This window comes from Stigmatopora nigra, chromosome 18 (genome assembly GCF_051989575.1).
Source record: "Stigmatopora nigra isolate UIUO_SnigA chromosome 18, RoL_Snig_1.1, whole genome shotgun sequence".
Classification (NCBI taxonomy): Eukaryota; Metazoa; Chordata; class Actinopteri; order Syngnathiformes; family Syngnathidae; genus Stigmatopora; species Stigmatopora nigra.
The window spans coordinates 7,792,081-7,817,647 of NC_135525.1; the positions used below are offsets into that span (position 1 = coordinate 7,792,081).

At 39.7% G+C, this 25,567-nt stretch overlaps 3 protein-coding genes across 7 annotated transcripts in view; 1 reads left to right on the forward strand and 2 right to left on the reverse strand.

Moving 5' to 3' along the window:
- Positions 1–140: 140 nt before the first annotated feature.
- Positions 141–8,983, reverse strand: LOC144211507 (rho-related GTP-binding protein RhoN-like). Its single transcript, XM_077738833.1, has 5 exons — positions 8,668–8,983; positions 7,936–8,023; positions 4,357–4,466; positions 2,615–2,749; positions 141–740 (listed from the first exon to the last, which is right to left on the reverse strand). The coding sequence occupies exons 1-5, from the start codon at positions 8,770–8,772 to the stop codon at positions 486–488; spliced, it is 693 nt and encodes a 230-aa protein (XP_077594959.1). The 5' UTR covers positions 8,773–8,983; the 3' UTR covers positions 141–485.
- Positions 8,984–9,523: 540 nt separating this feature from the next.
- LOC144211505 (putative phosphatase phospho1) lies at positions 9,524–12,997 on the reverse strand. 3 transcript variants are annotated; one of them, XM_077738832.1, is made up of 3 exons: positions 12,901–12,986; positions 12,646–12,718; positions 9,524–11,590 (listed from the first exon to the last, which is right to left on the reverse strand). In XM_077738832.1, the coding sequence occupies exons 2-3, from the start codon at positions 12,663–12,665 to the stop codon at positions 10,828–10,830; spliced, it is 783 nt and encodes a 260-aa protein (XP_077594958.1). In that variant the 5' UTR covers positions 12,666–12,718; positions 12,901–12,986; the 3' UTR covers positions 9,524–10,827. The 3 variants fall into 3 exon arrangements, with proteins under 3 accessions (XP_077594958.1, XP_077594956.1, XP_077594957.1); XM_077738830.1 differs by having other exon boundaries at positions 9,524–11,585; positions 12,646–12,997; XM_077738831.1 differs by having other exon boundaries at positions 12,646–12,991.
- Positions 12,998–13,755: 758 nt separating this feature from the next.
- The window catches only part of fbxl15 (F-box and leucine-rich repeat protein 15), a 103,276-nt gene continuing 91,464 nt past the window's right edge, over positions 13,756–25,567 (forward strand). Inside the window, exons 1-4 of one of the 3 annotated variants that reach the window (XM_077739364.1) lie at positions 13,756–13,865; positions 14,139–14,292; positions 14,668–15,170; positions 15,386–15,563. In XM_077739364.1, coding sequence (XP_077595490.1) covers positions 13,840–13,865; positions 14,139–14,292; positions 14,668–15,170; positions 15,386–15,563 — 861 coding nt within the window. In that variant the 5' untranslated portion in view covers positions 13,756–13,839. Of the gene's footprint in view, positions 13,928–14,135; positions 14,293–14,667; positions 15,171–15,385; positions 15,564–25,567 lie in introns of all 3 variants that reach the window. The other 2 variants (XM_077739363.1, XM_077739365.1) reach the window with 2 other exon arrangements.

Genomic DNA, 25,567 nt, shown 5'->3' on the forward strand with positions numbered 1-25,567 from the left:
GAATAAATTGTTGCTATTTTTTGAGCAATTTCTAATGTGCAAAAATCGATTAGGTATAAGTATCAATTGTAGCAATTCTGGTGTGGATGGAGTTCATATCCTAAATCACAAAAAGAGGAAAAAAGGCCTTCTGACAATCGCCCATTGTAAGTTTTTTATTCCACAATTAATAATATGACAGCTATATCTCCCCCCCATATGAGTCACTCCCCCCAGTGTTACGACAGTATAAATACAGCAACATTAATATGTGGTCATCCATGTTAATAATCAAAGCACTTGTGGTTTCATGAAATTGATGATTGACTCTTTGTGTATCTGGATTGATGGCATGTTTGCCCATTTTTGTGCTAAATTTTGGATTGAGCCAAAATAAGAATGAAAAGTTGAAAATCCTACACTTGATGGTTTAGCTCAAACTGTCCTTTTTTGTTTTATAAGCAGTGCAAAGACTCGAGACACAATAAATTAAGTTTGCATACAGCTCACATGAGCGTGCAGCTCTTGGCACGTGCTTTCCTGATGGCGGGCGGGTGCTCGTGAATGTCAGTCCGAGGCGGCTGTTGCGAGACCCGCTTGAGACCCCGTCTAGAGGAGGCGCGCTTAAGCGTAGGTCGGGTGCAGCGCGTTACTGACGCCAGCGTGGTAACGTGGAACACATCGCGGACGGTGTTTTCCGAGTACTTGGAGGTGCACTCGGCGTAGGCCGCGGCGCCGATCTGTCTCGCCAGATGAGTACCCTACGGGGACAAAAAGGTTTTTATTTCAAGGTGAACCTTAAATAAATCACCCTGATAGAAAAAACAGAGGAAGAATGAAACGCCAAAGGATGTTAACGTGCCAAGTGTGTGACATTTCTAGTGTTTTAGAAGCTCTTTTCATATTTAAACGATGTACTTCTATTTTCTTGAGTAGTTAAATCAGTACAGTTTTTCTACTTGGCTTAGTTTTTGTCCTTTGGCTGCCTCAATTCAGCAGCAGCGTGACTCATTTTGCTTGTGATCATTCGTCACATCTGAAAGTGAATTTCTCCTCTGTTGGCCTTTTTCTTTCACACAGTCTCGGTCACCTTTTTCATCTCTATCTATGCTTTGAAAATGGAAAACGAATCGCTTGGAGTTTCATTTCAAGGGTCAGTTTACATTGGCGTACAGGAGAAACCAGACGTTCATTTTCATCCCAAGTCATGGTCAGCCAGTCTAAAGATAACCCAACAATAAACCTGTTTGTATTCAGGAGTTCGTATTTCTTACTCAAATTCAAAGAATCTCGTCCAAAGCTGTATAACGAGAACAGTAGGAACAACTCATGGGTGTAGAGTTCAAGTTTAGACCAAATTGTGGAAACCACTCAAGTTTCTCTACTTAAGAATAGCCACCTTTGCATATTGTCTTGACGTCTTAAAACTTAAATTTTACATACTATCTTCACTATCTCAATCTAATTCATTTTCTGAAAAGCTCACTAGGGTGGCAGGAGGGTGCTGGAGTCTATCCCAGTTGACTTCGGGCCAGAGGTGGGGGATACTCTGGATTGGTGGCAAGCCAATCACAGAGAACAAGGAGAAAAAGCAACCATTCATGCTAACAGTCATACCTAGGGGCAATTTAGAGTGACCAATCAGCATACCAAGCATGTCTTTGGAATGTGGGAGGAGTGTCGGTCAAATCCTAAATCGAAATGTAACATACTTTGTATAAAAAAAATTATTTTGTCGAAACAGACATGTTTTTCATGAAAATCTAAGTCAAGAATGATTAGATCAAATGTTTTGAGGAAAGACTTGGGTCAACGACCATGGTATGTTCAATCAATGACCATGGAATGTTTGGCATCTACTTCAGGAATAATCAAGTAGACTTAAAGATTTTGAGGAAAGTTAAAGGACTAAAGAATCTTAAGTCGAGGACCTTGGTTTGTTAGGGTAATGTGGGAATCATTCAGTGCCACTGTGGTATGAGTATGATTCCATTTCTAACATAAATTGTGTGGGGGGCCACTGTTGTAGTCTGCCTTTGTCTTTGTGGACAGGATGAAACGCTTTCTGGCACAATACTTTTTCAAACAGTCTTTCTTTTCTCTTTTTGCTTGCTTAGATATGCTTTGGCTGCCTTTCATTCAGGCGACGGTAAGCCGTCTGTCCGAGTTAGCTTGCCGAAAGTCAAATGAAAAAGAGGTTAAAAGAAGCGCGCCTTTATCCAAATTCCAACTGAAGTTGTTTGATGTCCCACGGAAAAAGCCAAATACAGCAATTATTGTCAGGACAATGACTCTTGTTACCTTTTTGCCTTAATGGAGAATTGCAAAAAAAAAAACGACTATTGGCGTTTCTGAATAGGGAATTCATATTTACATGAAAATGGCCTATTAAAATTCATGCACGGCAATGCTCCTTCCTCCAAGACACAAACAAAACAATTGAACTGGTGTGCATCTTATGTTTGTCTTCCTGCTTAGTTCAGCTCTGCCAGTTCTTCTATTTGTTGAAGCAAATCTACCGCCAAAGTTTCAGATTTATCTTTCAGGAGAGTTTGTTTACTTGCGACGGGACGCAAAGTAATCAGCGGCGTTCGTTGAAGTTGACGAAACATTTTCAAATGGAGGTCCTCTTTACCTGTTCGTGGGTGACTGGAATAAGTTTGTGCTTGGAAAGCTCCCGCATGACGTTGACATCAGTCCTCAAATCCAACTTGCAGCCCACCAGTACTACTTTGGCTTTGGGACAGAATTCTTGCGTTTCTCCTTGCCACTGTAGAAAAAGCAGTGTTTACCAAACAGAATAACTTGGCAAATGTAGACTGCAACATTTCAGTTCCACATTTGTTTTTTTCCTCCCTGTTCAACGCCTTTTTATTCTATCCTAGCACTCACAAGTACTTCACCCGTTTCTGTTGCTCGATCTCGACAATCCGTCGACGCTCACCGAGCAACCGGTGAATGGGAGCAATTTAGTTGAGTCACAAAAGGATCCGCTGGAATAAAGCGTTGTATTGTTTGGCTCTAATAATGCAAACTAGGGAAGGTTTTGTGCATGGTGTGCTGCGCACCCCTGCTACAGCTGCGAGTGTGGCCCGTCAAACTATGAACAAAAAGGCCTTTCCTTAGTTAAGTATGAATAGAGATGCTATATCATGGATTTCAAGGCCATTTTTTTTCATTGCTTGAATGTGGTAGGAATGCTGCAAATGATTATTTTTCTAGTCAACTGTAATCTTTTTTTAGATGAGTTTGTTGATGTATAAGTCATGTTATTTAAGGTTATATTATGGTTTGCTTTATATTTTTGCTGGAGATATGCAATGGAACTAGAAACAATGTAGTAAGATACAGCAAGTTAGTCACAAATGATCATACTATATCTTAATTTGATTTAATTGTCTGTTTTCGTCAAAAACTATAGAAATCTCCAACCATTTACAAGTTTTGTTCATTTTTCTGCACTTCTCTAGTTAGTTTTTCTTATTTTAAATGTTTAAACACATTTAAAATGTTTCCAAAAATAAAGATTCACCATTATAAGACTACATAAGAAGACTTAGACAATTTGAAGACCATCAATATCTTTAAATTATTAAATAGTTCATTGAATCATGTTGATTAGTTGCCAACTGGTCACATTTTCAATTGATTTTTATTGGCAGTGATTGTTCACTGCCGGTCCCTCTCAGTTCAAATAGATTTGATATCTTTGGCCATGACACGGACATATTATAATTCACTTTCACCCCTCCCAGTTCAAATGCATTGTCTATGTGACACACTTTCCAAATGCCCACACAAGGACCCTCCTTGCCCGAGGCCCTTTAGGAAACGAGCGAATTGCGGTACTTGGCAATGCTCCCGGCACTAGTTAATGAATTCATGCTATATGACACATACTGTATATAAGATTCTTCTATTTTTAGCCTTTCCCGCAGCGACTCATTGCTTTCGCCAAGATTGTAAATAATTTAAGTGATGTTTTGTCTTTTTTTTTTCTCATTCCGATGAGTAAATGTCATCGGCTCTTAATATTGTTCTATGTTCAAAAAGTACTTGCTGGTATATATTTTCATCAAACTTCGGAATAATCAATAGTCATGATATTTATTCAGTAATTAACACAATTTAACAGTATTTATGTAAAGTTTAGCTAGTCGGAAAGAATTGAATTTACCCACAATGCAACTTAAGGAATAATATACTCAAAATATTAATAGTTAAGTTTGTAGACAATTGAGGACACAATTGGAAAATCAAAGTGCTTAATATTCAAGAGCTATTTTTTTAACTAGAGAGAAAACTAAACAGATTTATAATTTCATACCTTCAGGACTAATTAAATCGTTTCCCTTAAACTTTCAAACCAAAACTAACCTTTTTCACCACACTGTCTAACGTCTCTGGACGACTGATGTCAAAGCAGATGAGGACTGCATCCGAATCAGGATAAGCTAATGGCCGTACATTGTCGTAGTAAGATGAACCTGCAGATGGCAAAAAAAGGGGAAAATTAACACATTAGTACATCGTAACACAAGCAGCTCGTCGCCCTGCTAGTTGACAACGCCATTTCATTCTTCTAAGAGGCCTGCCATGAAACAGGGGTGCATTGTAACAACATTCCAGCGGCATTCGTCTCCTCATCCGCAACATGTTGTGCCTTTGTGACCTAAACACTCGGCATCAGCACTTTGACACGGCATTCTAATCACATTCCATATTGCCATGCATAGAAATTTCGCCTTCCTCCACCAAGCACATTATTCAGCAGATCATCTCAATACTGAAATAGTTATTTCACAAGCTGACAAGCAACAGCTGTGATCAAATCATTATCATTTTCAATCTGTCAAAGCTAAAAACTGTTCTCCCTGTCAAAGCGGATCAGCAAAATTTAAGTATAACTGACTGATAATCGCGGAAATGTAGATACACAACACAAGTCTTAAAAGTATTTCCGTTTTTTTTTCTTCTTTTGTACGAATCAATGTTCTGTACTAATGGCTATTGATCGGAAAGTCTTTTTGGATCTACTCACCAGGTCTTTGTAGTGGTGGTACTTGTAGTACGATGCCCCCCGAGGACATAACGAGTCTCGGCCCATCTGTCTTCATCCCCCCACCCAGGAAAAAAAATCTTAAATAGCCTTCACTGTCATTCACTGGTGAACAGCAGGCTTTTTCCTACGTCGGTGGACATTAGGCCAGCGTTAGGAGATTACTTATGAATAAATAAGAGACTTTGTTGTTAGTAGCTTCCTCCAGTGTTACACAATTAAAACGCACTTATGTAAAACTGCCATTTTTTTTAGCCTTTGAGTGAAATGACAGTGTTTTCCTTCAAGAAAAGACTTTTTCACAGCACGATAATTAATTTTTTTCATCATTAGTGAGAGAAAATGTTCAAATTTGTACAATTATTTATTATTATTTTCCCTCACTTGAAAACATGCAATCAACTTTCATCCGGCTATCACACTTTGCACATTTTACCAAATAATTCCCACTTGTTTTTCCATCAATTGCGTAATGGCAAACTTAGAGTTAAAAGAAAGTTTTAATGAGGCAGAATGTTGAAGCGACCTTTTAACGAGCCTTGAGACACTTCTTCTTAAACGCCAAAAAAAAAAACAACAACCGCAGGCATATTTACACTCGGCATTTATTCAAAACCTTGTTAGCAATTCTCCACACTCTTATCGACATCTTCTCACTCTCGCTCACCAAACACAACATTTTTTTTCCGTCAGTGACGCTGAACGCTTTAAAATTACTGATAAGAGACAATCGGGCTGTCTGTTTTATCTTTTTGTCTTTGGTGATGCTCTGCATAATTCACTAGTGCACACACACACACACATATACACACATATACACTTTTAATCCTCCCTGATGACATCTTCCATCACAGAGCAGTAATGCTCATTAATATTGAAAACGTGTTTGTCCTTTTTTTGAAGGCCCATCTTTCTTACACATTCCCGCTGTGTTTTGTAATCCATTTTTTTCAGCGCTTGAAGTTGCGCATTGATATGATTATTCACTCGCGCACAAACAAAAACCGAGTGCGGCTAATTGCTGTAACGCTCGTAAACAATCTAAGACGTCCCGTGGAGATGATGTTCAGTCTCGCCTTAAAACGTCCAAAGTCCCTTTGATTTGTTTCTGGCCGTGTCGTTTGTTTCTGGACTTTTTTTTTTGTAGTTTCAGGGATTTTTTTGTCATTGTTCGTTCAGCAGATTGCAGTATTTTTATGAATGAGCTTAAGAATTGCTATTTAACACGTTCAATGCTAGTCATATGCACAATATTGTTTGTTATGTCTAGTCAGTTGGTTTCTCCCTTAATCCACTGGTTAGTAGTACTTAGCAGTTCAAAGTTTTTAGTGAAAATAATATTTGGAAATATTTTAGTGGATGAAAAATCTCTTCCATTTTGTTGGTTAGCTGTCCGGAATATTATGTCCCTGACAAGCATCCCATGTTCCATTGCAGTGATTTATTCAATCAACTGCTTTTGAAGGAAAACCAGGAGCAGGTTTTTGCCAAAAAATCAGCAGCCACCCTGCAAGACTTCCCAAAATTAATGAGGAACGATGCAGAACTGACATCTGAGCTTCTCTCCTTGACATTTATGTTCTCCTTTCCTGTTGCGAGTTTCTATGCTGTCGTTGACTTTCTTACGGTCCACAGATGGTGTTCACGTGAGAACTTTTTAAATGCAACCTAGACCAAGGTTATTCACCAAAAAGAGACCAAATCCCCATCAAGATTGGACATTTATCGCCGGCAATGGCGTTAAATGTCTCAACAGACTTTAGTTGCACCGAGTCCATTGATTTCCAATGTGACCTCGCCATCCTAATGGAACCGTGTATCAGAACCTTCTCGACCGGAGCACTTAAGAGCATAGCACTTTACTTTGACACTGTATCCCAGTCTAGTCGCTATTTTCACTAGCTTTAAACCTCTCAGCTTGTCGCAAACAGCGTCGAAGTACTGTAAAAAGTAAATAAAAGGCTCATTTCCCCATGCTGCTCACACAGCAGATCTGGAACGAGGCTTTCAAGGAAGCAATCGGAGGTCATCGGAGCCTCTCATGAATGATGGATGTGTAGTTGGGATGATCTTGCTGATGGATGAGGGGATGAAACCCACTAACTTTCATAAGTGTTGTAGTAGAAGTGCTTTTTTTCCCCTTAGAATGTGCATATAAGGTTTGCACAACCCTGTTGTCAAAGAATACCAAATATACTCATTGGAATGCTCAAAAAAAATACCAAAATGGACAGTGCTATTGTGTGATGTTTGCATCACTCAAGTATGTCTGCTTCCAAAGCATTGATGTTAAACCCCGTCGATCTGGTCTGGCAGGACACGCACGCAAAAATGTAGCTCACGCTGTACTGTCATTGTGTGAAAACCAGTTTGTTATTCCCCAACCGTTTGTGTGTTACGTCAGTCAGTCAAAGGCAATGGTTTGACAACAATAGGTTTAGCTTTACAAAGGACACAGTGTTAGAAGTAAAAGTACATCGTTGTGGAAAACAAGAGTCACATAAACAAAGTGAAACTGATTCACTGTTGATCCAGAGATTGCACAAATCTACTAAATTATGGCTAAATATTTTCACAAATAGGACAATTATAGATGTTTTCTCTTATATTTCTGTACTCCACTGTCATATCTAATGATTATTTTAATAATAAATCAAAATACGACAGTATCAAGCATCTTTTGAATCGGAAAATCTATATACGGTTACATAATACTTTCAGCTTGCATTTTTTTGTTATAAATTAAACATTTAGAGCCATGCAACACCCAGAATCATGTAAGGGTAAATTACATGTTTATACATGAGCCGATTTGTCGATTAATCGTTTGTAGCACCTCTAGTGTAAACACCAAAGTTTTTCTAGCATGCACACACTCATTATACAAAAAGGTTTACCTGAAGTGTCCCACATGTTGAGCTCGATGCGCTGCTTTTCAATTTCAAAGCTGGCCGTGTAGTTTTCAAACACCGTCGGTACATAATTCTGAATATGGAGGTAAAATTAAGTGTCACATAGCCTTACAGCCTTTTTTTGGGGAAAAATTTATTCAAAATGCAATTGGACTTCTGTCGCCATTCATCACAACAAAATATTATTGATTATCAATACCGGGAAGTGCCTTTTGTATAAAATATAAATCAACTCGTCTAAAAAATACGATTCAAACATTAAAACACGATTATAAGTGAATGAGAAATACTCGATTGATGGAATCACTTGAGGTAACTTTGGTTTGAAATAATATTAAAAATACTTTTCATATTTAAGACTAATGTGTTAGTAATTTGATGTATATTGCAGAAAATGCAGTTTTCTTCGCAAATTATGGATATTAGTGTCCTTAAAGCTTGGGGCGCTCGTGCATAAATGAACTAAATTAACCTTGTTTCGAGCGTGCGTCATGCGTAAAAGCGCACTGACTCTAAACGCATTACCAAATTAAAATGCAGTGTATGTCGGTTTAAATCGATATAAAGAAAACATATATAGCTATTATGACAGTTCATTTTATTCCGGAATATTTATAGAAATAGAAATTACGACGACTAATGACTAAAATGTTACTTTTGGTCGACTGGAGAGGGAGGAAATAATAATAATGGAATAGAATGTATCGTTATAATTACCTCTGGGTACGAATCTTTGGCAAAAACGTGAAGGAGAGCTGTTTTTCCACATTGCGTGTCTCCGACCACCACGATCTTACACCGGAGTGGTCCTTTGCCCTCCATCGCGTGTCCTGGGGGGGGATGTCACTGCGTGTCTTTTGTCATTTAAGCTACCTTACTTTCACCCAACGATAGAAAACAACAATAAAGGCCACTTAACGCGTCAAAACGTCCCGATCTCCCCCAAAATCAAACTTGAACAGTTTCTAAGTAGCAGAGATGAAGCAGGTTTGGTGGTCCGCACGCACTGACGCTCCACGAGAGGATGGTGGCACCTAAAAATGTCAATAGACTCCCTGGCTTGCGCGTTTCCGCCTATGTGATGTTAGTTTTTCAAAATAAAATCGTATTGCTACAAGTGCCTGTAGTTACTGGACAGTTCTTGGGGTCATGCTCTGATTAAATAATAGTTGCAAGCCCCCTTGGACCCTCTTCTAAGATAGCAATTGTAATATTTTTGTACATCATTTTTAATTGATGTTAATTTATCAATTTATCATATATTTGCACATTTAACATTTGTATTTAGGTATTGGGAGTGGGGTTACTATTTAACCATTTTATGCTGAAAATAACTCATTCAAATAATTATTAATTATTGCCAAAACTCCAACATGGATTTTTTTGACAATTTGTCGCCACCTTGTGGCCAAGTCAGTTAATACTGGGTTATGTTTATTTAATGTTAACTGATAGGTTTGTAGTCAATTATTAAGCCAACCAGCCAATGTATATTTAATGAACTAATGTCAACTTTAACTGAATTGGTAAAATTTAAATGTAGTTTAAAAATGATGTGACAGGGAAGAAACACTCAAGAGGTGATGGCTTTATATTCCCTTTACAAGGTTGTATTACATACATTTTTATATCATATATATGTATATATAAATACAGCAGGTTAGGTTCAAGGTTGAGCAGGCACACTGCTGAATCAAAACTAAATTTGTGAAAGAATATATTGTTTTCCCTTATGCATCCTATCCATACCTACGGTACATCGTATTGCGTCTCCGGTGTATAATTATTGCACATATTCCAAAATCAAACACAATTAAATGAAGACTAGTGTGAATGATAGCCATTTTGATGACTTACCCTTAAGACATCATCTTCCTATGGAGCAACAACCAAACTCTTCTACCTGAGCCTTTTTTTAAAGAGACAATTGCAGCATTTTTTCATTAGAATATTGAATTAATCTTAAACAAATATGATGGTTATCCTTTTTTCCAAGCATTATACTTTGCATTTACAACAAATATGGACTTTGGTTAACACACAGATGTGTTTGTTGAAAAAATACTTAGTTGAATGCATCACATCTAGAAGTAATACTGCAGTTATTGTTTCAAAAGTAAATATGCACACTTTTCAAGAATAAACAACTCTGTTTTTGGAAACTAATGTGTTTGCTTCAATTTGAACATTGCAGACAGACACTTTACTGCTATCAACCACAAGTATGTAGATTAGGTAGCGCCACGTCTCCTTTTCCATCCATTTTGACCTGAACTTAACTTGAATTCCTTTTGTTTGAATGGTGCTATACAATATTGCCCAAAGGTGAGTGACTTAACACAGAATGGGTTACAACAACCCTGAGAGAATATAACAAAGACAAATGAATGGTTTTCTAGGGGTCATTAATCATGCATGCAACATTGATGAAGTCAAATCAATTGATTGTTTGAGTAGTGCATGTGATTATAGCCTGTTTGAAGTTTGTTAAATCCGATTATTTTTTTAGACCACTCTGTTATTAAAAATACAGAAAAAAATGTTACCGTTGCTCTCAACAAATTCAAACTCCGATAGTAAAAATTCCAATGAAAATCCAAATTCAGGAATTAAACCTTTTTCAATGCAGCGAATCATTTTTGTATATCTTATACTTTTACTTTTTTTAAACTTTATTTTGTATACTTTTCTTTTGGATCACAGTTTGATTTGAATGGTGAATGTGTTCAATTTCAGATGGCAGTTTGAGAATGCTGGTAGAGTACTTTTTCTTTCACACAAATGCAGATATTTAGAATATTTATGTAATCATATATCCTACACTACAGGGATTAGAGCACCTTTTAGTTACCGTTATCGTTTCGGTTTCTTCAGTAATCATCTTTCCTCTATGATTTTCTTAAGATAGTCCATGACGTCTTCGCCACTGCCCCAGGGAATGACGTTAGCCTTAAAGCTGGCCCCCTCGGACTTGAGGAGCCTATGCATGGGGAAGTCCTTCCTGGGAAAGACCGTGTCTCGGGGGCCCAGGGCCAGCGAGGGGCATACATCGTTGGCCCCATCTCCGACGTAAAACACTCGTTGGAAGGGCGCGCCGCGTTCTCGTTGCCTCTGGGCCAGATATTCCCTCAGAATCACCTGCTTGCACATGTTGTCTGGGCACCGCGGACAGGAATGGGCGTGGAACGGGAGGAGCACTAGGCGGTCGTCACCGTCGTCGAAGCTGGCAGGGTTAGTGAAGATCTTGCGGAAGAGTTGGCGCACCCCAATACATTTCAGCCAGGTTTCGATGAAGAACATGTTGGCGTCTGAGATCACCACCAGCTCAAAGTCGGGCTGACGGTTCTGGAGGAAGTGGAGTAGCGCCAAGGTGCCGGGCGTGGCAGGGATGCCCTCCACGGCCGAGCGGATGGCGTTGCGAGATACGCCCTGCTCGGCCATGTAGGCCAGGATCTGCTGCATGTGCTCGTTGTAGTGGCCCTCCCGATAGCTGTTTTTCAGCCAGTCGGGGAGCCGCTGCTCCGGTAGAGCTCGCAATACGGCGTCGTCGCTGTTCTCGTTCACCAGGGTCTCGTCAAAGTCAAACAAGACCAGGAAACGCGCTTCGTGAAGAGGTGCTGCAGTCATTTTGGGTCCTGTTCTGGCGACAGTGAATGATCGCGTTTCAGTCCCATTATATGGTTAACGCTTGAGCCACTCAGAATTCTGTTCAGCCAATCCAATTCAGATCACATTGACCAATGGGATTGATTGTCTTTGAAATATGCCAAATGAATCTTTAGTCCAGAGTCTGACATTCAACTCAGGAGACTTCAGGATGATGGAAACATAGCATAACGGAACTTTATGAATGCTGAATGGCTTGCTTCTTCTGTCAACATTACATAACAGTATTGCACATGCGCTTACATATGCGAGGGTGCTTGTCGCAACCATGTTGAGACCTGTTTTTTGCAGATAAGGTGAAGAAATTATGTAGCCATAGGTTACAGTACAAAAAGCCACAAGATGATACCAAAGCAAATTTGGACCGACTCTGGGATTTCAACAAATGACACGAACACCGCACCGCAACTCTTTGAGAAGTGTTACAACGAAACCAGATGCTCCCTGTGCAGTACTTATAGGAGATGATCTAATTCAGGATTAAATTCTCACGTTGGAAATGTTAACTTCAAGGTTTGCATCCTTGAATTATTATTGACTATTAATGACTAAAATCTGCAAACAGTATAGTAATTTTACATTATTTTTTCAATCTTTCTATTCATTATTATTAAAGACTAAAGTAAAAATGATTTCCAAATGTTTTTTTTTTTACAAATTACAAAAGAAATATAAAGTCTAAATGTTATTACGGATTAATACATTGCCTAAGGGTGACATCAGCCAAAAAATCTAACACGGGACTCCTATAGTCTACTGTAATGTTGATATTACACCTAATTTTGATTAATAGCATTGCGCTCATTCATAAATGTGAAACATACACACGAAAGAATGTCATGCGCATTTCTGCACACTCTAATTATAACAGCGCTGCTATTTTTGCTTGCGAGGTCAATGCTGAAAGTCATCATAAACGTCGGCCAAATGCGGGATCGGAAAGAAAAACAACTCAACAAACATGGGGTTATCAAGTGGACATTTTGAAAACAACAGTGGCTTTAAGCACGACTAAAAAAAGGCCCTTACCGATGAGGCAGCAACCGCATCCCAATGACGGCAGGCTTAGAGAAGATCCACTACCACGGCAGCAAGCCGCACACTGGAGGAAGGCGGTGGCAAACAGAAAGAAACGCCTCATTCAATGGATTGGCATGTTGCTGCCATACGTCAGTAAGGACACCATCTTGAATGTGTCATACTAAGGCCCAGGAGCTACATTCTCCCACGTTCTTACTGAGCCATATCTTGTACTGTATTTTTATTTTTTTTAAATAAGCCAACCTGATAAGATGAGGTTTAGATCGTGAAGAGTTGCTACACCATCAAAACAGCAGAGGAAACAGCCAATCTCGCTATTGCCCACATCCAGTATGGCGCCGATGATGACGTCAATGTACGCTTCTGTTTCTATTGAAGGAACTGAAGGGACCAGTCAAGGCTGACGTACGAGATAGAAGTCATTTCCGTCACACCCTTTCGAAGTCAAAGCATTTCCGCGAAAAAAAACAGCAAAAAACAACAACACGTTAATAGAAGTTAGCAACGTTAAAGCTCAGTGCTCAAGATTTCCTAAAATCATTATCATCACCAAATGCCTACAGTCAGTCAGATTCTATAGTTTTTACCATCGTTAAATCGTTAATTTCAACTGAGGCACGCCCCCCTAAAAGCATATAATTAACATTCCTATACGATTTCATTGTAACTATAAACTGACACCAGGAAAAACATGGTACTAAAACATGTACGTACTAGTACTATGAAAATAAAGTATGTGTACATTGCAACATCTTAACGATCTTGCAGGATTTTCTTTACTTTTGGAATTTGAAGTGCTTTATAAGTATACAGTTTCTGACACGTGTTTTACATTATACTCACTATAATAAAACTCCCTTTTAATAAATGAATATGATCTCTATCATTATTGTATGCAGTTTCTTAGTGTTGTCTGTTTTGCAATGTGTTTTTTCATGTTTGCGTATTTAGATAACACAAAGTAATAAAGATCACCATCTATTTACATCATACTGTGGCGTGCATCGATCCTGAATTGAAATATAAGTTTATTTCTTAAACAGTAGGTGGCAGCAAAACAGCTTCAATAACGATTAAGCGAAGAAGAAAAAGAATGACGGCCACAATACGTCATCAAGTCATTTCAGCTAGTAGAAATTGAATTACGGGAAACACGCTGTAATAAAATGAATTTAGTTTAACATGGATGACGACACACCAACTCCGATGTAAGATATGATTAAATATATTGATCTTTACGACTTTTTGCGTCCCAACTTCACAATCAAAGGTCACTAAATCTATATTTTTTCCGTATATGAGCGTGTATTGTTATATTCGATTGTTATCGCCTCATCAGAAAAGCATCGGATATGTTTAATAAGATGGTATTTTGTCCCTTCTTGTTCCCTGCAAGTGTGCACGATTTTGGTTAAATCAGTGACAACTTAGAGAAGTTTAAAGCTGATAATGTATTGTGTAATATCGTTTTTTTCCAGCAGGTGTCGCCTTTTGGCTTTACCTTGGGAGGACGTATTGGTCGCCCATATTTTACCACGTTTACCCATGATGCAGCTTTTCGACTTGCAAAGAGTCAGCAAACAATTCCATGCCCTCATCCGACTCTTTTTCACCAAACGCACAAGTTTTGATCTCGTAAGTAGTCATGATGAAGTATTTTTCTCCCATCAATAAGTACAGTGCACAAAACAGTAGCAAACTTATGCATGTGCTTTTGTTTCCACTATAAAATCTCAAATGTGCATCTAGAATATCTATACAATGAAATGTTTTATTATTGTTGTGAAAAGTTGAAAGTGGTAAAATGGCCCTTTTCCAAGAGAAAAGCATGTGAACAATGAAATGTTTTATTATTATGATTAAATATTTTAATAATTCTTAAGAAAACAACTGTATATATATAGTGCTGGATCGTCTATCTAATGGAAGGGAACTGGTTTAACATGATAAAATGGTCTCTTGACCTAATTGGACTGAAACTACCTCTCTAATTTTCACAATTTTGCACAGGTTGGACATCGTGTTCCAAAAGTGGCCTTTTCCTCGCTAGTGAAAGACAACAATGTTCTCCGCAAGCTGTTACTTGAAAGCTGCTCCTCCTGGCTGACGGACAATGACTTGCTCCCCGTCGTCAGTCGGAATCCGCGTCTGCAGACGCTTGACTTGAGCGGCTGCAATGCCCTGACACGGCATGCCCTGGTAGCCGTGTCTTTGACCTGCGTGCATCTGCGCCACTTCGCCGTGGCCCGCTGTGACTTTGTAGACGGCCCATCTTTGCGCAGCCTGGCCGACCATTGCGGCGAGTTGAGATGGCTGGACCTCAGCGGCTGTTGCCGGCTGACAGATGCCACCATCTGCTACCTGGCCAAGAAGTGTGTACACTTAACCTTTCTGTCTTTGGCAGTCAATGAAAATATCAGCGATGAGTCAGTGGAGGATGTGGCCAAGAACTGTCGAGGCCTGGAACATCTGGACCTCACTTGCTGCCTACGGGTCAGGGACGTGTCCATAAGGTATGAAATCATTTCATTTTTTTTCAGATGTTTCAAGTCACACTGTTATTCAAATCATCACCAATTAAAGCTTGGTCCGATATAATTTTATGTATAGATGGTATTTGGAGATCAAATCGCTTTAGATTGATGAATCCAGGTAATTGTGCAAATGTTTTTATGGCTTTTGAAAAGAAAAAAAAATCCTGTTTTGAAGAGCATCCTGCTATTTACAGGACAGTTGCTGAGTACTGCCCTAAACTGCAGTCATTGAAGGTGAAACACTGCCATCATGTGACTGAGTCCAGTCTGGAACCACTACGCAAACGCAAAGTGCTGATCGACGTCCATCCACCGCCAGGGAGGGAGCGTCTTTCTCTTGGAGTGGACTGTGGGCCCTATATCAATATCCAGGTATAATCAATGTACCTATATTTATAAACAGTAGCCTTTTTAACTATAGTTATTTCTAAATACTTCAGTGGAATTGTTTATCTTATGTTAAGTGGTGTTTAAAATGAATGAATATTGGTTTAAGACATTACATGAAATTGGTATCACTTAATTGTTTGATAATGAACAAAAACATGTAGCATTAATAGTTGCATAATTGCTTGAAAAGTGATTTCAATTAGTAAGTTATTGTAGTTAGTTGGAATAGGCTCTAGCATCCCCCACACCCCTTGTAAGGATAGGCGGTTGAGAAAATGAATGTATTTAAACAATGCATTGCTCCCTCTAAAATGCCTTAAAACGGATCAAAACTTGTACTACAATTATGAGATTTGACTGCTGAACTGCTGTTGGCATTCCAACAGAGGTCAGCCTTGAGCTGTAACATGACAGTGATGCTTCTGTCATTTGATTGTCAACATGATCTTCCTCATGACCAATTCTCATGTTCTTGATGCAAAAGTGTAACAGTCATAAAAATATCAAGGCAATATCTATCGACTTGAAAACTTGAAAGGCTGCAGCCCAAAATGCCACAAATCAACAATACATAATGGCTGTCCAAATAATGACATTAACGAAGTTTCCATTAACGCGATGATGGGGGAGCGGGGCCACAAATGCATCCGTGCGTGAATCCACATGCTTAGGTCGCTGGTACGACAAAATGAACACATCTCTTTATGCCAAGAAGGTTCAAGAGACACTCGTCTGAATTAGTTCTCAGGGAAAAAAATGTTGTCACTTCATTGATCGAGCAGCTTTTGAGTTTCCTTGATGGAATGCCTCTGGAGGAAGGAGAATTTTCTGAATCACAAGAGCTTCCTGTGGGAAGTACTCTATTCCGCTCTCATCTGCTCAAGGATTTGGGTGTCTGCAATGGCCTACCCTCAACAGCCCGCTAATATCCACAGGGGATCAACTGCCATCCACAAATTTGAGCCCCTGAAAGCCGTTCACCAACATTGGACATCAGATAAGACTGAGTGGATCATTGGGACTTGAAATACGGAAGCTGCACGACTCCATTTTTTTCATGGCTGTGCTGTAAACCCTTTTAGATCGTCTAGGTCCATCCACAAGTTGTTGTCGGGTGCGATAGAAGGCAGTTGGACTTTTTGGAGATGTTTCACCTTGTGGTACTAAACACAAGAAGATCAGTTTGGATTGACCACAAATATGTTAATATAGTGACTGAAGTTAGTTATTAATCTTTGATGGAATTAAAAATTAATAGAAGTTGCAGCATCACCCATATAACTTTGACCTTGGCACTGGCGCTGTCCATGGTCCTGAACCCACAAACACCTCCTCCTGCTTTACCCATTTTTCCCATGACCCCAAAATGAAAGACCTCCATAGTATGAGCTACATAATTTGCCTTCTAAAAGGTGGTCCACCTAAAAAAGGACCTGTAGCCTCTTGCCAATATGTAAGACTCCCAATTAAAGGAAAAGAAACACAGGACAATCTGTAGTTGTTGAGAGAGATCCACTGGGCTGGCCTCTAAGCCTGAGAGATAACCTTTTGTACATAGGCATGTTTCACATAGTTTCAGGGGCCCGGTAAACGCAAGCTTGATGAAGCTTTGCTTTATTTTTGCTCACTGTAAAGGTCTCAGAGGGGATGGTAGTATGGGGGAAGCACTCTCCTCTCAAAGGTAATGTGCCACAGGTTAGGTGGTCCTGGGGCCAGGCCAAGGGGAACTTTGCTGAATGATACCTAATCATCCATGCCCCCCGGTTCCTTACTTTCTCACATACATCTTAAACTACACTAAAAAGGGGCTTTTGCTCTATCTTGAAATCTGATTAAAGGGTAGCTCAATGAATTTTAAGAATGGCTGTATTAACAGGACCACCCACGGCTAAGTAGCAAGGTAATCTAAGTCAAGTTAATAGGAAGGTAATAGGCTAGTCAAGAGTGGCCTGTCAGCAACTTGTTTTATGATTAACTATGGAAGGAACAGTAAATCTTTGTTCACAAGATATCTGACTGTAGTTGAGTCAGGATAGAATGTGTGGTAAACCGATTTTTTTTAAACCCACCACCCCTCAGACCCCTCCTTCCCCATTGTACCGTATTCAGTCGGGCAGAAAGTAAAATAGTATCTTCTATAGTCATGAAGCCAAAGTAGCGTATTGCACAGTACAGTGTTAAATATTTGTGAGTCGGAAATTATAATTGGGGGATTGGATAAGTGTCCAAATCCCCCACTAAGGACTGGATTTTGCTTCAATTCTGTATTTTGGGAAGACTTTACATCAGAAGTGACGAATATGTCAACTCTCTTGCTTATCCTTTTGAATCATAGTCCGTCCCATTTCTTCCATTTGTAGCCCTTCCAATTATGAACATTTATATGTAAATATATGTAGTGCCCCTTAAGATCTTTGCTGAGAAACTTTTGTGTGGCTCCAGTCTTGTTTTTGGGAGCCCTTTTTCATTTTCTTCTTCATTCTTGGTCTTTTGTGTTGCAATAACCGAGACTTTTTATTTTTTTAAATTTTAGGTTAGGCCTACTCATCTTTAACTAGAGACCCAAACATATATTTAGCTCACATGAACCAACATGCATATCCGCCCCTTACCCAGCTTGTCTGTAACAGTAGGCTTTGTAAATATCGAAAAGACGAAACCACCCCCACTTCCAAAAAGAAACAAAACACAATTTATGGGATGCTTAGATGAGCTCCCCCTACAAATAACACCAGCGATGCATCTAAGGGAGCACAGTTCAACATTTACACAGCGTATCTGAAGTCAGATTATGCATGGACTCAATTGAGTTAATGCATATAAAAAGACTAGATCCTATTAATGAACAGGCCACCCTCAGGCACTGGTCCGACCTGAGAGCAAGCTAATCTGCCATGCAAATTAAATCCTGCCTCCATGTGTGTGCGCGCTGTCACTTTAATGCGATCCATTACACCATTTCCACTTATTTATATATAGCATTGTAAAAAAAGATAGCCATGTTGTCTTGCAAATGTTTTTCTTCACTTGGAATGTAATTAGGATAGCCAAACAAGTTCCCCCACAAAAAAATCCCACTCTTATATAGTCTCAATATTTGAGAAAACACCAGAAAATCGCATCTAACTTAAGCCTTAGTGGCTCTTTTTTCGCCTTTAACAGAAGTGAACCAATTGAATATTTGCTCTTTATCTGACACAGGGGTTCCCTGACAAATATAAATAAATAAAACCTTCCAGATGCAGGTATGCGTGAGTATGTGCACCTCATTTCAAGCACAATTAACTTGAAATGGAGTACTGCAGGATCAATAGTCCCCATTCGGTCCAGCAGAGGGTTGTTGGGGTAGATGTCACTCTATGGAAATGGTGCACATATGGTAATAGCATCAGTTTAACAACAACTTGGAGAATTTACTGTTACCGTTTGTTTTTAAGGGACGAGAAGAATAACAAACAGCATGACGCTTTTTTTTTTTTTTTTTTTTGGTGCCATCTTCTCTCGTCCCGGCTTCAATTAATCTGAGAGACGCCATTTAAAAGCTAATGAGCAGCGAGTAAAACTAATGCACGTTAGTACTCGGAGGACATTGAAGAGGAGTTTGGTAATTCCACCATTTTGACTGTAATAGCCTAGCCTTATGACACGATATAAATGAATGCCCGTTGACCCTGTTTCTTCATCATATAGACAAGGAAAAAAAGAGCAAATTAAAGCCAATTCCCCAACCAGGCGTTAGCCCACAACCCACCACCTTTCCCCGGCTCGGAACGTGGCATTTATTTGCCGGACTCTGTTTCAATTTAAAGGGAATGGCAGTGGAAAGAGGCACTAGGGACAGTGTCTCATCACTGCCACTTACCAGTCTTATAGGCCTGCTGGTGGAGGAGGGAAAGCTCAGAAGGCAGCCCCCTCACCCCCATTTAAACAGCAAAGAGCTCCACCAGTCAATGTCACGTACAACCCACTGATAGCCTCGTATTCTCAATCTCTTTTGGAGAATGTGCACAACCATGTTGACAGGTTCATGGCATCTTGAAGAAGACTGCATGGATTTTCATGATCATTAAAGTGGGCCCATGTTAATATAGTTTATACCAGAAGTGGGCAATTTTAAGAAATGAAGTAAACATTTTTGTGCTTGATCAATGTGAGCAATATTGACATATTTAATCAACTATGCAGAGTTATTTGGGGTATTTTTAACAGTCTTTAAAAATGTTTAAGCCATTTACTATACAGTGAGGTTGACTTTATAGCTATAAACAAATATCAATGACAAAACACATTGACTAAAGTAATAGTTTATTTTTTAAATGCTGCCAATAAGCAATAGATGATACAATTTTTTTATTGTGGGATCAAATCATAACATATAAACATTTCTATGTCTAATTTTTGTGGGCTATAATTTGATCTCATATATTGGTATGACAATAATCCTATTTTGGAAGCAGAAAATAATCTTATTAATTTATTTTCTTGGACTCTTAATGGCAAGGTATGAGCTGATTAATAATTAGCCGTTGAGAAACAGTTGACCTCAAAACAGTTTGACTTTCCAGCTCAAGGACGTTCATGGGAGCCCTGTTTTATAAAGACAACATACGGATATTCTACCCCTACAGGGTAAACTCTTGACGGAAGACAAACAAACTAGTCTGAAAATAGCTATGCTACTTTTTTTGGGCAATTAGCCCATTAGAAATTCAGCATCATGCCCATGCAGGCCTGACAACGGGGGGTAAATTAGTGTTCCGAGATGAATTACTGAGCCAAAGGGAAATCATACGTTCAAGTACCGTGTTATGAGAGGAAAAATACAAAAGAATTGGGACACGTCATACAGAATTTTTTTCTCCCCCCTGTAGATTTCCTTCCATGTTTTGTACTTTTTCCCTAATATTAAAGTAACCTGAATAGTTGCATTAGTCCTTAGAAAATGTAAACCAAATCTAATTATCATAAAACACCATTTGCCAGTCAGACCAGTAAAATGGTGACACCTCCACCAACCTGCTAGTATTTTCCTTCCGAACGCCATCCATTTTGATTTCAATTAAGGTTCCTGAGTGTGACTGTTGGAGAGAAATTGCCTGCCTTTTTAATTAGCTCCTCTAACTTGTGGAAGCAATTGTTTTTTTGCATTTCCCCCTCAGCACTTTTCTCTTTGATGACTGCTATTTTATAGCCAGGAGTGAATATGCCATTTTGGTCCTGTTAACAAAACATGCAAAACAAAGCTTATCTTTCTTATTTGCCATCTTTGGAGAATTATAAGCGTGCTATGTGTGAGTTTTTTAGAGGTGGGCCTTTCCCCGCATTGGCAATGAAGAGGTCACTACAGGTTTAGGACCACATGGTGCGACGCAGGCCGCTGCCCGCCAGTCAATAATCTATTACGACCCCCATCCCACCACCCCTCTACTGGCCCCCCATCCCCAGTGTGACTAATGCACTGCGCAGAGATGGCCTCCCTGAGGTTAATGCTGCACCGCTGACCCCGTTCTCTTTCTGACAAACTCTGTCAGCGCTTGATCGGGAAAAGATGCTACTCTGCCCAAAAGGAGGGGGTTGATACATCCCAACATATTGCAGCAATCCTCACATACTGAGCAAATATGTCCCCGAGTGGCTGTAAGTGGGATAAACGTGGGTGGACCTTAGTAGAATATAGTGAAAATTTGTTAAGTGAATGTCAGTTAAGTGTTTTTCTGAGTATTTTTTGTCAATTGGGAATTAATTGTATTCTGAATTTTTAAATTGCGGCATTTTTTTAACTTATTGGAAATCCACAGAGCCTGCAGATAAGAATGCAAGCACAAAATGTGACTGTATTTTTTTAATGGCCCATTAACTGTCTCACCAGTAGGAATTGATAAGATTTTCTATTTTGTGGAATGCTCTGCTAACTATGGATGGGTGGCTGAAGTACTTTTGTGCACTCGAAACCAAATTTTGAAAGCCTTGGAAAGCTCTTGTATAGTAAAGAATCTGCATTGGTCTTGGTCTTATCCTTCACCCATAAAAGTCTTGATTTTTATGGTTTGGGGAAATATTTGGTTCAGTCTAGATTATAGTCCCGAATCTTAGTCTTGACTACATCCATACGTCAAGGTTGCAGTGAAACTGGTTTCATGGTTTGCTTGAAAAACCTGTAAAGGTCCAGTTGAAGTTAAGGTAGTAATGAAATTTGTAACATCCCCTGTATTGATTCTCAAAGTGACTTTTTAAAATGGCCACCCGCCTCATTTGCATACGTTGATATTTGCACTCCAGTTATGAGTCTCTTAAATGAATCGGTGCACACGGCCCAGCCGCACGAAACGGAATAAGACTCCACGCCATTAAATCTACGTCTCTTTGTGTCACCGCGGTGTTCTAATAATAAATCACCTGCCTCTGCCGAGAGACGCTCATCATTTGAAATTCTAGCAGCGGGCCTCTAGTGCGAGGGTGGGCGGGGTTTTGTCGAGCAGACGGAAATTAGCTGCACCTGAATGATAAGGCAAAAAAAAAAAAGCTGGCGCCCCCAGAGGGACTGCGATCTACACACAAACTCCCTTTTAATAGACTTACACCTCATTTGGCCTCTAAAGCTTGTTGAAGGGTCCCCAAGGAGCAAAAGGGAGGATGGGGAGGGGGGGCTCAGAAGGCGGGCCCCTCAGAGGTCAGAGTCACCGCCGTCGCTCGCTGTAAAGCAGCTGCAGTGAAACTGGGAGCTTGATTAGATGGTCGTTCAGGCCCAGACGGGGACTGTCGTGCAGGGACAATGATGCAGTTTTACTTGCAAAACAATAACTCCCATTTTGACTATACTGTATTAGCAGAGAGCCCTCAATGGATACAAAGTCAGGAACTGTTTCAACAAGGTTTAAGCCATGGGAATTTAAGGCCAATTTGAGTCACGGTTTGTCACAAAATTAGTGTGCAATTCTGATATATGTCAATTCTTCTCAATTAAATAGGGATTTTTCTTGTCATGTGATCTGGACTCTCATCAAACCTAAATATGAATTTCAAAGAGGGCTTACCCATGTTGATATTAATCAAGATTCCATAGTCTAGTGTATATATATTTTTTATTCCATTAATGTTTTGCAGGCGGTCCTCTATAAAGTAATCTGACCACTTTTTTCAACGTCTAATGTAAAAAAAACCAACGTGCTACTTATCAAGCTGTGTTCCAATCTTTAAAATATATTTATATTTTATCAATTCTGTAAATGAAGTGTCTTATGGCAATTCATCCATGCAGCATCAAGTCACTTGTAATCAAATGGAAGAGTTAGAATATTGCAGACAGTTCAAAGTGCTTAATTTTACTCTTTTTATAGAAATATTTACGAAGCACTCTTTTATTTTGACAATCCAGCCTGATACACAAGGGCTTCCCCCACTGCATCATGAATTTAATACGGATTTAAATCATGTATTAATTCATGTTGTAAAATAGAGCCTGGCAACAATAAATGTCAACAAGCAAACATTCTCAAGGACATACAGTGATAAACTGAGGATTCATTGTGTTTATATGCTTAGCTTAATATCATTTTTTTTCCTTTCATCATTTCTGTGACATCCCAGAGCATTGATGCTTAATTATTTCTGAAGACAGACCTCTTTGCATAGCTCCCTCTGTTATTTCACAAGATCCCCCACCCCTGTTTGGGATGCAAGGTGGGGGTTTGGGGGTGTAAAGTTTAGCATTTCAAGCATCCTCACTTCCTGAGTTGAAGTGTGGCCGAGGTTAAGTGGTCCCAAGGCTCGCAGCACCTATCGTAACCCAAACATGACAGCTGGGGACTCCACTGTTGCTATGGATATCGCCTTCCCCTCCTTCTCCTCTCTCTTGTTCTTTAAGGGGTTGCTTGTACATCCACCCTCTGTCCTGGCAAATGCCCCCGACTCTGCTCATTTGAGACCATACAAGTCTTCCTTGCTTTCTTGCTTTTTCATGTTAACGTGTCCACTTTGGTGTTGTTCTGACCCGTTTCAAAGTGCATGGAAAATGGCTTCGGGTGTACTCACATGCTTAGCTCGGATTTGGAGCTGGAACATTTCCTAGAATGGGCTCTCATGCGATGCCAGTAGTGTGTGTCTTACTGCAATTATATATATGTGTAAGAAAGGATATTATATTGGCAACGAAGAGGTCACTTCAGGTTTAGGACTACTTAGCAAGATGCATATATATTTTAAATGTAACAAACTGTCCAACAACAGGCTAACTATGATTTGTTGACATTTTTTGGGGAATGCTGGGTTATATCCTTGGTTCCTCCAAAGTTTAACCCAGAGTCATTTACATTTTTCAGTTGACTTTCCAGTTGATTCTGCATAGCAAGAATGTATCTGTTTCCAAATAATCATGGACTATTTTCTATGGATGGTAATAATTTCCCACTTTTCCATTTGTTTCTGATTGTGCGGGCCAAAACGTTGTTGAAATACTTTGTTGTCCATCACTTAACACGTGTGAAACATCTTTATATGGGTGTCTACACAATATTTTACACACCTAAACAAACGAGAGCAAAAAACTTTCATGTTTATTGAAACTTTAAATTGACAGCTTTGCGTTAAGAGTTCTCGATGCTCCTCCTCTTGACCCGTGATTCCCAGCTTAGGCTCAAATTTGGGGCGGCGTAATGAAAGGATCATCGCAAGACAGCAAGTATGTGATGAATGTTTAAATTGGTTTATCCGCAAGGCCGCTTCAGCAGAGTACATCGCTCAGGCGGATGAGTCCGCCAGTCTTTTACGCTCATGACTGTAATCCCATATGAAAAATGGGAATTAAGTCAAAGTAATTGCTCTCATGAACATCTTCATATTGTTGTTTTTTCAATTTTCACCCCTGATGCTGGATATAGTAGTACCACTACTTAGGAAATCAATTCGTTCCAGAAGTGATTTATTAAGTTGTATTTTTCCTTAGTAGACATGCATTTTGTTTTATTAATTTTAACTTATTCCAAGATCCTCAATACTATACCAGAAAACCTTTTAAAAATTATAAAATTATACAATTCTTTTTGAATGAAAGGTACAAAACTCATTCTGGTGAACACCACCAGAATTTATTTTGTATCTACACACTAAATATGACCTTTTTAAGGCTTTTTGTGTATGTAAAGACATTTTGATTCTCAACCTATCACAAGTGGAGATAGAAATCCGGACCTTTAGTTTCAAAGTCAGTTTTACAAGTTGCCATTTGTTGTCCAGGTAATTAATCTCTGTCCAATAAGAGGCTTTAAAGTTGTAAAAGTTGCTCGTCCATGTGGTCGGCAGCCGTTGTCTGCCAGGCTCCTTCCTTCAGGGCTGAACGCCGACCTGCTGAGAGCACACATGAACGGTCCAGCAAAGGTCTCGGATCCCTGGAAAAAAAAAAATCGGCCTTCCTTTTCCCCCTTGTAATACCTCACCTCCAGTCACCCTCCCACCTGCTGACGTTGCATCCATCTTGGCTCGTGTTGGCACTGCGCTGCCGCAGCTCGCCTTCCCTCTGGAACCTGTAGACCATCACGCTCCGATTAGAGGAAATTTGTACCTCAATATTGTCAACCTCCCGCGTTCCCCGACTGCTTCTGCACAGAAGGCAGGGGCAGACATTTGGGCGGCGGCCAAGCCTTCCCGACCGACCACATGTGCGGAACTCGACCCCCCGCCGCCGCCGCCATTCCGTTCCAGCTTTATCGCCCGCCGACTGGTGGGACAAACGCTAGGCGGTGGGAAATAAACTTCTCTCATTTGGATGACAACACGTTGCCTCAGGTCCTAATGTTGCACCATTCTCGGCGAGGCGGTTAGGGTCAATTGTACGTTTTCAGCTCAACCGAGGGAGTCTTCAACTGCGAAAATGCCAGACAGTGAATTTGGAACAATTTGCTATATTGACTTGCTTTAGTGTAAAGCATCAGGCTAGTATGACACTGCCATTTGTATGTATTAGGGGAAAACACAAGTAGGAGGTAGTTTAT